The sequence below is a fragment of the Phyllobates terribilis genome, unplaced genomic scaffold (assembly GCF_046119375.1).
Source record: "Phyllobates terribilis strain yellow unplaced genomic scaffold, ASM4611937v1 Scaffold_11__3_contigs__length_659146591, whole genome shotgun sequence".
NCBI classification, from domain to species: Eukaryota; Metazoa; Chordata; class Amphibia; order Anura; family Dendrobatidae; genus Phyllobates; species Phyllobates terribilis.
This window is the reverse complement of record NW_027362771.1, coordinates 104,124,191-104,136,659: the sequence shown is the minus strand read 5'-3', so window position 1 is coordinate 104,136,659 and position 12,469 is coordinate 104,124,191. Positions and strand designations below refer to the sequence as shown.

Genomic DNA, 12,469 nt, shown 5'->3' with positions numbered 1-12,469 from the left:
AGTTGAACTTGTGATGACGGCCCCCCCCCCCCTCCCCTGCTCAAGGGCCCCTTAGCGGCCGCATGGCACTGCAGGGAGATAGAGTCTCCCTGCTGTGCTGCAGAGTATAAGGCTATGTGCCCACGTAGCAGACTTGATGCAGAGCGTTTTTGCCTCTCTCTGGCAGAAAAAAACGCATGCAGATTTACATGCGTTTTTTCTGCCAGAGAGAAGCGTTATTTCAGCGTTTTAACATGCGTTTTTTCAAGCAGTTTTACAAGCGATTTTTGAGCATCACTTGGAAAGTGCTTGACAAGTTGGTCACACAATATAAATCCATGCAACCGGCATGGATTTATAATGTGTGAACAACTGATGCTTTAAATGCAGCATCTATATATAGTAAAAAAAAGAAAATTAAAACAAAAAAAAAAAAAACCTGTATACTCACCTCTCCAGTCTGCTCCCGGCCGCGTTCCCTCTCTTCGGCGTCCCGCAGTGTACTGTCAGGACCTGCGGTGACGTCATTTAGTCAGCTGATGGTCACGCGACCATCACCTCACCGCAGACGTCAGCGGTCGCCTGACCATCAGGTGACTAATGACGTCACCGTGGGACGCCAAGCAAAGAGGACGTGGCCGGGAGCAGACCGGGGGCCGCCGGAGAGGTGAATATACAGGTTTTGCTTATTTTTAACTTTATTTCTTTTTTTTTCACCGCTTGGTAGCCGGGATGAAGAAGAGTTGTAGTCTCCTCTTCATCCCGGGTACGACACGCACCGCGATTATGCTGCAAATTCGCGGCCATTGAATTTAATTGAAACGCAGCAAATCCACATATACCTGCGGGTTTGCTGCGTTTCAATGTTCCTCAATGGCCGCGAATTTGCAACGTAATCGCGATAGAAATGGTCATGCTGCGTTTTGCAACGCAATACGAATTCGGCGCGCAAACTAGCGCATCATGTGCACAGCACATCCGAATTCACATTGCTTTGCATGGCAAACTGTTTTACAAGCGTTTTCGCAGCCGTAAAAATGCCGCAAAAACGCTACGTGGGCACATGGCCTAACTGTATTGGTGTGCACACAGATACAGTTACAGTAGCGTAACTCCAGGTGGGCCCCTCAGAGTGCGGGGCCCAGGGCAACAGCCGCCTCGGTAGCTACGCTACTGACTACATGTGATCTAGACTCTATGCTTCTCTTAATACATCCCAGAACTGTGTTTGCCTTTTTTGCTGCTGCATCACACTGTTGACTCATGTTCAGTCTGTGATCTATTAGTAAACCCAAGTCTTTTTCACACGTGCTGTTGCTTAGCTCTATTCCTCCCATTCTGTAGATGTCATTCTCGTTTTTCTTGCCCAGATGTAGAATCTTACATTTCTCCCTGTTAAATACCATTCTGTTAGCCGCTGCCAATTGTTCAAGCTTATCTAGATCCTTCAGTAGAGGAAGGATGATAATGAAAGGTCCACCTCTATACACAGCAGATAAATGATTAGACAGTATAGTATCAGACTGTGTAGGGACACACCCTTAATAAAAGGGGAATGGTAACACCTTGTTGTCAATTTATTCATACATTTCCAAGAGGAATGACAGAACAGTATAATAAACTGCTCCACCCGTGGCTGTTAAAGGCACATGATGGCCGATTACATCAGTCATCATTTTCCAGGAAAGATGTGGGCTTTGTGTGTGAGACCACAATCAAAGGCAGGGACAAGAGCTTTGAAGCAACTATACGTCAAAGATCGTGAAGGAGTTAGTTTTTTTTTTTTTCACCAAATACTCTTTGAAAAAGCCACAAAAGTGTGTTTGTGGCATTTTCGGCAACTTTTTTTTTCACTTTCTCATTGCTTTCCATGGGTGATAAATGCTGCAAAAAAACACTAAAAGAATTGACTTACTGCAGATTTAAAAAAAGGTGCAGTTCTCAAATCCAGTCCGGAAAAAAAACAAAACACGTGTGCATGAGATTTCTGAAATCTCATAGCTTTTGCTGTATTGTTAAAGCAGCTTTTAATTTGCATCAAAAAACACTGCAAAAACACTACATGTGAACACAGCCTAAAGTGACAGTCACCATGACTGAGTAAAAATATGGACAGTACACAGATGGCATATGAGTGCCATCCTTTTTGTTCACGGACCCATTCACTTGAATGCACTACTTTGATTTGCGAATAGGATCAAAATAGGTTACGTTCTGCATGTTTGTTAGTTCATCGGTCCACAAAAAGAAGGACAATTTAAAGTACTATTTCCATGTTCTGTCTGTTAAAGGACTGACTTATGAATGAGCCCTTATTGTAATATTTGGGTTATAATGTTTAGGCTGTAATAATTACAATGCTCCAATAAAGAATGAGAAGTAAAAGATTTTGTGGTGGTTTTTTTGCTGCCATTTCTGTACATTGAGGCACACAAACGCCACATCCAACAAGACGGAAAGGGAAATTGAATGAATGAGTAGCTGGTGCCCTGGCAAGTAGTAATCATCTAATCAAGGTGTGGATCCCATCTCTTAAATGGCCTCCTCCCTCCATTATAAACACGTTTCATGGCATTCCTGTAACTCACCCCTCACTGGCTAGATCTAACACACAAGCTCTCATCTTCTGCTGCAGCTTTACCAGCTGTCACTGCCCACGATGAGGCAAGAGGTAATGCCGTACATGGGGGCATGTTACATATAAAAGGCTCTGTTCATGTGCTTAGGACTTATGTTTACAGCATCTATGACGGATCCTAATTCATTAATCCATCCTATAGACCCATTGGTCCATCAGATTTACTTTTGGGATGTAGTTCAACACGCTCCTCTTTCCTATCAATAAGTAACCAGGACATAAAGAAAAACAACTAACATATGAAAAAGCCTAAGACTACAATAAATTAAGGAAAGTAAAAAAAAAATACAAAAAACACAATCCTTCATATCACGAAATGACTAGGAAAGTGTGTAAAATGCATACATACATGTAAATGTGTGGATGGACAACAAGAAATGAGTTTCACCGAGAAGCACATGGGAAAGCCTATGTCCGCCAAGCCAACCTAATGTAATACATGGCTAACGAGTCTGCCAGTATGGGACTAGGGTAGGTGACTGCTTTACACGTCTATTCACACAAAGCGTTCATAACGGCTTTTTCTGCCATGATGAGCTTTTGGTGAGTTTTTGACGCTGCACAATTTCTGCACCCTTTATTTAAATTAGGTTATTTGCATTTTTTTATTATGTTTCTGGGCATTTTTATCGCATTTTTTTGACGCTGCGTCTCTTTTTGGGGTGTCATGCTTTAATAATAAATAATATAACAAATAATAAAGCTGCTTTGTTTTTGATACTTCCTGGTATTTGGTGTGGATTACATGTGTTTTCTCGGCGGTAACGCACTTAAAACGCATGTGCGTTTTTTACCTTCAGAACTCCCGCACCTAATGTAAGTCTATGGGGAAATCCTGCACAGAAAACTCCGCGTAACCACAAGAGAAATTGACATGTTGTGGATTTGAAACACGCACCGCAGGTCAGTTTACGCTGAGGAAAAAAGAAGCACAGGGGACATGACAATTCTATCCATCCCATCCACGTTTCTGGACCTGTAAGACGCTGCGTTTTTGGCAAAGCAAAAATATACAGGGTTAAAACTCATCAAAAGCTCATTGTGGGAACGCACCCTTATAATATTGGGACTGAGGATGCTTTAAAACCTAATGATTAAGACCCCACGATGTTTCACCGCTAATCGGCGTTATCAAGAGGCAGTGCCCCTGTCGAGGAGGTATAATCATTAGGTTTTACAGCATCCTCAGTCCCAATACTATAAGGGTGGTGGTTACTGCAGCTCTGCCATCCTTGAGGCCAGATTTATGCATTCAATACTATACACAAGCTGGCAAAACTAGGGAAGGAAGTTCATTTAGACAACTAGGTTGCCTAAATTGCTAAGAAAATATTTCTAATATGATATTGGATGATTATATTTTAATATCATGACTAATATTCTGATATATTGAATAACCAATGTTCTAATGTCATACTAAGTGACAGCTATTCTAATATATCTGACGATCAATGTTCCAATAAATGCTAATGTCACACTGAATGACCAATAGTCTATATTTTAATACCACACTATATATCCAACACTTTAATATCTCATTGAATGGTTGACAATCTAATTCTCCATTAATAACTGTTTACTGTACATAAAGCTAAGGTAAGCTTTGGCTTGCAATGTTACTCAGCTACATTTTATTTTACCTATAATATATACATACATAGAATACTAGTTGTTAGACATAAGAATTCACTCCATCATTGGTAGACAGTGAGGAACTATTTTAATTGTATTTAATTTTACAGTATATGTAGTGGGGCATTTTAATAATATTGATAAAAGTGAACTTTTATTTGCAGGATGGTAAATCATTGTCCTTTGGACTAATGTTTTGAGTGAAGTTAAAGCATATCACCACCTTTAGGTCCAAATAATATTAGTCTTAAACCTCGTACTTTGACTGCACTGTGTGAATAGACCCTAAGCCATGAGCTTCTAAAAAAAGGAGATATTTGAGCTGCTGTTTTATTAGTTTATATACGATTTCCTAGATCATGAGTGTAATAACCCATCAACTGTATTAGCAAATAGATCCATACAGACATACAGGTGCATCTCACAAAAGTAGAATATCATCAAAAAGTTAATTTATTTCTGTTCTTCAATACAAAAAGTGAAACTCATATATTATATAGAGCCATTACAAACAGAGGGATCTATTTCAAGTGTTTATTTCTGCTAATGTCGATGATTATGGCTTACAGCCAACGAAAACACAAAAGTCATTATCTCAGTAAATTAGAATAATTAACAAAAAACACCTGCAAAAGCCACTGTATTGAAGAACGGAAATAAATTAACTTTTAGAGCATATTCTAATTTAGTGAGATGCACCTGTATACTGGCATGCGGCCTGCTCAGTATAATTAATAATTTCTCACTTTTTCAGTTATATATGCAAAAAAAAACAAAACAAATATGAGCCCCAATGATGCCTGTATGGCATCATGTTGTATGACTATAGTTCCATATTGCAGAATGGTTATAGGTGTAGTGCCGGCGTCCCTGCCCTCTGCTAGGCAGGGACGCTGCTCCCCTCACCGCTCTGCCCCGTGCCCGGCGTCCCTCTCCCGCTCTGCTGTCCCTCTCCCCTCCTCTTAAAGGGGCCGCGCGCGTCGTCCTAAGGAGTCCCCGGCCAATGGCCGGAGGACTTCATCATATATAAGGCACCTCCTCCAAAATGGAGGTGCCCGAGCAATGTTGTTTGCACCTGTGTCTCACCTGTGCTTCAGCCCTCAGGTCCCGTTGCCAGTTACCTGCCAGTTACCTGTCAGATTCCTGCCTGATTACTTGCTACCTGTCTGCTAGTCTGAGGTCCGACGGTCTGCCTTACTACTCCTGTCAGTCTGTCTAAGGACCAGCCTGCCCGCTCACCTGGGAGCGCTTCTCCGCTACCTGCCTGCTTGCCTGCCCGGAGGCTCCGCTGTCACGTGCTGTGACCACCAGCTATTCCAGAGACTCTTGCCCGCTCACCTGGGAGCGCACATCAGCTACCTGCCTGCCTGCCTGAGGTCCGACGGTCTGCCTACCAACTCCTGTCAGTCTGTCTATGGACCAGCTTGCCCGCTCACCTGGGAGCGCACATCTGCTATCTGCCTGCTAGCCTACCTGGAGGCTCCGCCGTCACGTGCTGTGACCACCTGCCTGTCCAGTGACTCCTGCCCGCTCACCTGGGAGCGCTCATCTGCTACCTGTCTGTCTGCCTACCCGGAGGCTCTGCCGTCACGTGCTGTGACCACCCGCCTGTCCAGAGACTTCTGCCCGCTCACCTGGGAGCGCTCATCTGTCGCCTGTCCGCTGGTCTTCCTGGAGGCTCCGCCGTCACATGCTGTGACCACCCGTTCATCCAGAGACTCTCGCCTGCTCACCTGGGAGCTCTCGTCTATCTTCAGCCGCCACAGATCGTACCAACCCTATACCTAGAGACTGCCCCGGTCACTTGCCGTGACCTCCAGCCCCGTTCACTCAGAGACTGTCCCGTTCACTCAGAGACTGTCCCGTTCACTCAGAGACTGTCCAGGTCACCTCCCGTGACTGCCTGCCTGGTCGCCACCCGCTCCCTTACAAGGACCGCTCCCTTGTATTGTAGCCCAGAGGTTCCGCCTCCCAGACCCGTTACAATAGGTCAATCTATGGTACCATTAAACAGTACTGTGCCTCCACCATACACTGAAATAAGAGGCACACATTAGAGATACGACGAGATCACATTAGCGTATAGCATTGGATGCGATATGCTAATGATCCTCAGCTCAAACTCTGCTGAGAGCGTGAGACAAGTGTCATTTTACTGTGATCTGATCGCAGCACAAGTGAGAAGAAGGAGAGATTAATCTCTCCATCTTGTCCATTGCGTGTCTCGGCGTATATCAGACTTCACTGGGATGACATCTGATCTGAGTGCAGTTCGATGTTTTGCACGCACCCGCTGACTTGAATGGTTGTGTGCCGTGTGAGATACGCTGCCAATCGCAGATCTGCTCTGCCTCACTTGAATAACACTGGTCAGAGTGCAATGCGAGATTTTCTCACACTGCACTCCTCTGTATTATAGACCAGTGTGAGAGAGCTCTCAGGCTAGGGCGACACAACCGCATTTCCTCTCACACGAGAGAATAGGTCCAATTTTGATAATCACACTCCGAGTTTGATCAAAGTGTGCTCCGATTTTCTCAGATGAGAAGATAAAAAAAAAAAGTCTCCTTTTTGTCATTCTGTCATTTCGTGAAAATTGGATCACATTTGAATGTCATCCGAGTGCAGTCCAATTTTTTTCCATGGACTCATTGACTTGCATGGCCGAGTGCAATCTGAAAATCGGATGCAAATTGTGCATGCTGCGATATTTTCCTCGGACAGACTTGGTCCAAGGAAAAAATTGGACATGTGCACAACCCCATATAACAACATTAGTGTGAGTGCCATCCGATGTTTTGTCTGATTGCACTCGGACCGAAAATGCAGTCATCTGCACAAGCAAGTAGGACAGAGTCAGACGTCCATATAAATCGAACGAGGTCAGAATATAGTGCAGGGACTAGTCGGTGGCTCTCCCGACCCGAGCGTGACAGCATAGAAATACACACTCTCCACATACTCAAATCTCTCCAACATGGCCAAAACCAAAGAGCTGTCTAAGGACACCAGGGACAAAGTTGTAGACCTGACCAAGGCAGTAATGGGCTACAGGATAATAGGCAAGCAGCTTGGTTAGAAGGCAACAACTGTTAGCACAATTATTAGAAAATGGAAGAAACACTAGATGACTATCAATATTCCTCGGTCTGGGGCTCCATGCAAGATCTCACTTTATGGGGTAAGAATGATTCTGAGAAAAGTCAGGAATCAGCCCAGAACTACATGAGAGAACCTGGTCAATGACCTGAAGAGAGCTGTGACCACAGTCTCAAACATTACCATTAGTAACAGACTACGCCATCATGGATTAAAATTCTGAAGGGCACGCAAGGTCCCCCTGCTCACACCAGCACATGTCCAGGCCCATTTGAAGTTCGCCAATGATCATCTGGATGATCCAGGGGAGGCACGGGAGAAGGTCATGTGGTCAGATGAGACCAAAATAGAACTTTTTGGTATCAACTCCACTTGCCTTGTTTGGAGGAAGAAGGATGAGTACAACCCCAAAAACACTGTACAACCATGAAGTATAGTGGGAGAAACATCATAGCTTGGGGGTGCTTTTCTGCAAAGGGGACAGGACGACTGCACTGTATTGAAGGGAGGATGGATGGGGTCATGTATTGCGAGATTTTGGCCAACAACCTCCTTCCCTCAGTAAGAGCATTGAAGATGGGCTGTGGCTGGGTCTTCCAGCATGACAATGAACCGAAACACACAATTAGGGCAACTAAGGTGTGGCTCCGTAAAAAGCATTTCAAGGTCCTGGAGTGGCCTAGTGTCCAGACCTGAACCCAGTAAAAAAATTTTGGAAGGAGCTATAACTCAATGTCGCCCAGTGACAGCCCCGAAACCTGAAAGATCTGGAGAAGATCTGCATGGAGGAGTGGGCCAAAATCCCTGCTGCAGTGTATGCAAACTTGGTCAAGAACTACAGGAAACGTCTGACCTCTGTAATTGCAAACAAAGGTTTCTGTACCAAATATTAAATTCTGTTTTTCTATTGCATCAAATACTTATTTCACGCAATAAAATGCAAATTAATTATGTAAAAATCATACAATGCGATTTTCTGGATTTTATTTTTAGATTCTGTCTCTCACAGTTGAAGTGTACCTACGATAAAAATTACAGACCTCTCCATTCTTTGTAGGTGGGAAAACTTGCAAAATCGGCAGTGTATCAAATGCTTATTTTCCCCACTGTAGCTGTGACTTGTGTTTACGTATAACATTACATTTCTAGGAACAGGGAATACAGTGGGCTCAGTCTGTAGCAGTGTGTAAACATTTACAAAGTGTGTCTCCTTCCACTTGATAAATATTACAACTTGTGTTTGGTTTACAAGATTTATTTCTAGAAAAGTATCCCTGGAAGGTGTAGTGGTTTTTATGCAGTAGGGAATGGGGGTTTCTACTGCCCCAGCATAGAAATCTGGGAGGTAAGCTAGGGGAACTTGCAGTGGATGTAGCTTTTCACGGCTGAGTGCAAATATCACGTGGAAATACTAATAAGGTATCGGTGCCAGGTGGCTACAGGAATCAGGATGTCACGCTGGTGTTATGTCCGCGCAGCAGCCTTTCTACAAATGAGCAGTGTGCCAGAGCAGGTGTGCGGACAGGCTTCTTGTGCTGCCGGATCGCTCATATGACCATGGTTACAATGTTTTATACAAAGAGATAATTCCTACAATATCACACCTGAGTGCTGTCACGTCCTTATTTCTTCGGAATATAAGTAGGACAAGTCCATAAAGCAGGCGAATTATACTTTATTTGGTAATGGGGTTAACCCAGAGTAACAACCTATCCCTGTTCTCAGGATCCCTCGGAATTCTATCAATTGGGCACAAAACAATCAGACACGGATTTTGTGGATAGGTGGTAGGTTTTTATGGTGAGCTAATTAAAGTCACAAATAAAAGGCTCATCCTCTGAGCAGTCTTTCTTTATGGCTCAACCCACTCAAGAATATGCACCAGTGATGAGGTAAGTTGCCAGGATCCCTGTGGCTAATGTCCCATTGTGACGGTACAGGGGGGAAGGGCTAGCCGTAAATCTCCATGCTGAATCTGATAGAAGTGCTTACGTCTTGTGAGATGCCTGTACTTATGTTTCTCTAAACATCTGATGAACGTCTATATGACATAATGGTAGCAGGGTAGGTTTACATTTTATGCAGACATTTTCTGATGAAATTCCACACATGTCCGTGGGCAAGTCCCCATCAAATGCCGGTAGGCTAGCAGCGGTTTTTCTTTATTTAAAAGTAAAAAAAATCCTCAGCTCTGCCAGTGATTCCTTCACTCTTAGTAGGGCTTCAAAGCCTGATACACCCTGGCGCAAGGTGGGGACGTTTCCTCTCATATAATCGCTACTGCCACTTAGGCCACGGTCACACGGTCAGTATTTGGTCAGTATTTTACCTCAGTATTTGTAAGCCAAGACCAGGAGTGGGTGATAAATACAGAAGAGGTGACGTGTTTCTATTATACGTCTCCTCTGATTGTGCCATTTATTCTTACAAACACTGATGTAAAATACTGACCAAATACTGAACGTGGCCTTATTGCCAGTAGTAGCCACATGGGATGGAGCATTAAAGAAAAAATAATAATTTCTTGTGGAATTTGCTCTTTATCCATAGCAGAGCTGCACTACAGTAGTGAGGTTTTTTAGTGGGGATCACCCACTCTGGAAAACACACATGCAGGAAAAGCTGACATGCTTGGAAAAAAATGGATGAGATTAGAAAAATTTCAACCACTTTCATGGCTGTGTATCTCGCAGAGGATTTTACATGAAATGTCTGTTGCATCTCAACAAGTCTTAATGACTGGACCACAGCACTTTGCGCTGACCAGATAATGGTCCGCCGCCATGGCTAACGTGCTATGGCTTATGATCCGCCACCATGGCTAACGTGCTACGGCTGGTGGTCCGCCGACATGGCTAACGTGCTATGGCTTGAGGTCCACCGCCATGGCTAACGTGCTATGGCTTGTGGTCTGCCACCATGGCTAACGTGCTATGGCTTGTGGTCTGCCACCATGGCTAACGTGCAACGGCCTGTGGTCCGCCACCATGGCTAACGTGCTATGGCTTGTGATCCGCCACCATGGCTAACGTGCTATGGCTTGTGATAAGCCACCATGGCTAACGCGCTATGGCTTGTGATCCGCCACCATGGCTAACGTGCAACGGCCTGTGGTCCGACACCATATCTAACGTGCTACGGCCTGTGGTCCGCCACCATGGCTAACGTGCTACGGCCTGTGGTCCGCCACCATGGCTAACGTGCTACGGCCTGTGGTCCGCCACCATGGCTAACGTGCTACGGCCTGTGGTCCGCCACCATGGCTAACGTGCTACGGCCTGTGGTCCGCCACCATGGCTAACGTGCTATGGCTTGTGATCCGCCACCATGGCTAACGTGCTATGGCTTGTGGTCTGCCGCCATGGCTAACGTGCAACGGCCTGTGGTCCGCCACCATATCTAACGTGCTACGGCCTGTGGTCCGCCACCATGGCTAACGTGCTATGGCTTGTGGTCTGCCGCCATGGCTAACGTGCTACGGCCTGTGGTCCGCCGCCATGGCTAACGTGCTATGGCTTGTGATAAGCCACCATGGCTAACGTGCTATGGCTTGTGATCCGCCACCATGGCTAACGTGCTATGGCTTGTGATCCGCCACCATGGCTAACGTGCTATGGCTTGTGATCCGCCACCATGGCTAACGTGCTATGGCTTGTGATAAGCCACCATGGCTAACGTGCTATGGCTTGTGATCCGCCACCATGGCTAACGTGCTATGGCTTGTGATCCGCCACCATGGCTAACGTGCTATGGCTTGTGATCCGCCACCATGGCTAACGTGCTATGGCTTGTGGTCTGCCGCCATGGGTAACGTGCTATGGCTTGTGATCCGCCGCCATGGGTAACGTGCTATGGCTTGTGATAAGCCACCATGGCTAACGTGCTATGGCTTGTGATCCGCCACCATGGCTAACGTGCTATGGCTTGTGATCCGCCACCATGGCTAACGTGCTATGGCTTGTGATCCGCCGCCATGGCTAACGTGCTATGGCTTGTGATCCGCCGCCATGGCTAACGTGCTATGGCTTGTGATAAGCCACCATGGCTAACGTGCTATGGCTTGTGATCCGCCACCATGGCTAACGTGCTACGGCTTGTGGTCTGCCGCCATGGCTAACGTGCTTCGGCTCTATTTTCCCTGGCAGTGATTATGTTGACAATACTGCTTGTACCCGGGTGACCAGCACCAATGGCAGCAGAGATGCAGAGCAGGCACCAGGCATACTAGCGGCCATGAATCCCAGCATGCACACAGTGGTGCACCTGCTCATCTCGTGTGACCTTGAGGATGGGTGCACTTGATAGTGAAGTGCAAGCTCTGCGGACCAGATCCCACATGAGACACAGCAGTAGAAGTTACCTAGATCTGACTGCTCCATAGAAGACGCCTGGCTGCCCACCAGCACTGCCCCGAAGCCTTCGTCATTCTCGATGCCAGCTATTTCGCTTTCTTGCTGGGCCAGAAACGCGGCGGCGGGGTCCTCTTCTGTCTCTGCGGCAGCTCCGCTCTCGGAGGAGGAGAAGAAGCCGAAGTCGTCAGACATCTTTGGTTCCTTTCAGCCGCGGTGTGTGTGTGACCTTATGGCCGGGGAGCGCAGAGATCAGGGCAGATCCTAACAGGAGGTGCAAGCCATTCCCAGTGTACAATGAGCGGCACCCAACCCTGTGCCTGCTGCTCCACTCTAGAGGCAGGACCACAGCGGTGACATCAGAGCGGCGCGGCTGCAGTGCTGGGATCCGCCGCAAGGTGGTGCTGTCCTCCCAGCCAACAGCAGACCATTACCCGGAACTCTGCCATTCTTGCTGTGTCATGTCCATTAATGGCCCCAGTCTCTTACTGTACGCGGCGTATGTGACCATTGAGTGTTCTGCTATGTCTACTACCACAGTCATCCGGTGTATTTTGGATTGTAAATACCTTTATTCAGCTGCATTCCGGACTAGCGCTCTCAGTATCTAGCGGCAGGTGTTGTATTTCCCTGCAGTGCCACAACAGGAAGAAGGTGGCATTGCAACGTTCCCATTGAAATTGATTATTTTGAGCTGGCTATTGGAGATGGGGTCCTCCAGAGTGAGAGAAGCTCTGCAGATGAGGCTCCTGATTGGAGACTTCCATTTATT

At 46.1% G+C, this 12,469-nt stretch overlaps 1 protein-coding gene across 2 annotated transcripts in view; it reads right to left on the bottom strand.

Moving 5' to 3' along the window:
• The window catches only part of CLTB (clathrin light chain B), a 32,194-nt gene extending 20,126 nt beyond the window's left edge, over positions 1 to 12,068 (bottom strand). The window contains exon 1 of one of the 2 annotated variants that reach the window (XM_073651389.1): positions 11,709 to 12,068. In XM_073651389.1, the coding sequence (XP_073507490.1) occupies positions 11,709 to 11,892 (184 nt within the window). In that variant the 5' untranslated portion in view covers positions 11,893 to 12,068. The remainder of the gene's footprint in view (positions 1 to 11,708) is intronic. The other variant, XM_073651390.1, reaches the window with a different exon arrangement.
• Between the last annotated feature and the right edge of the window lie 401 nt (positions 12,069 to 12,469).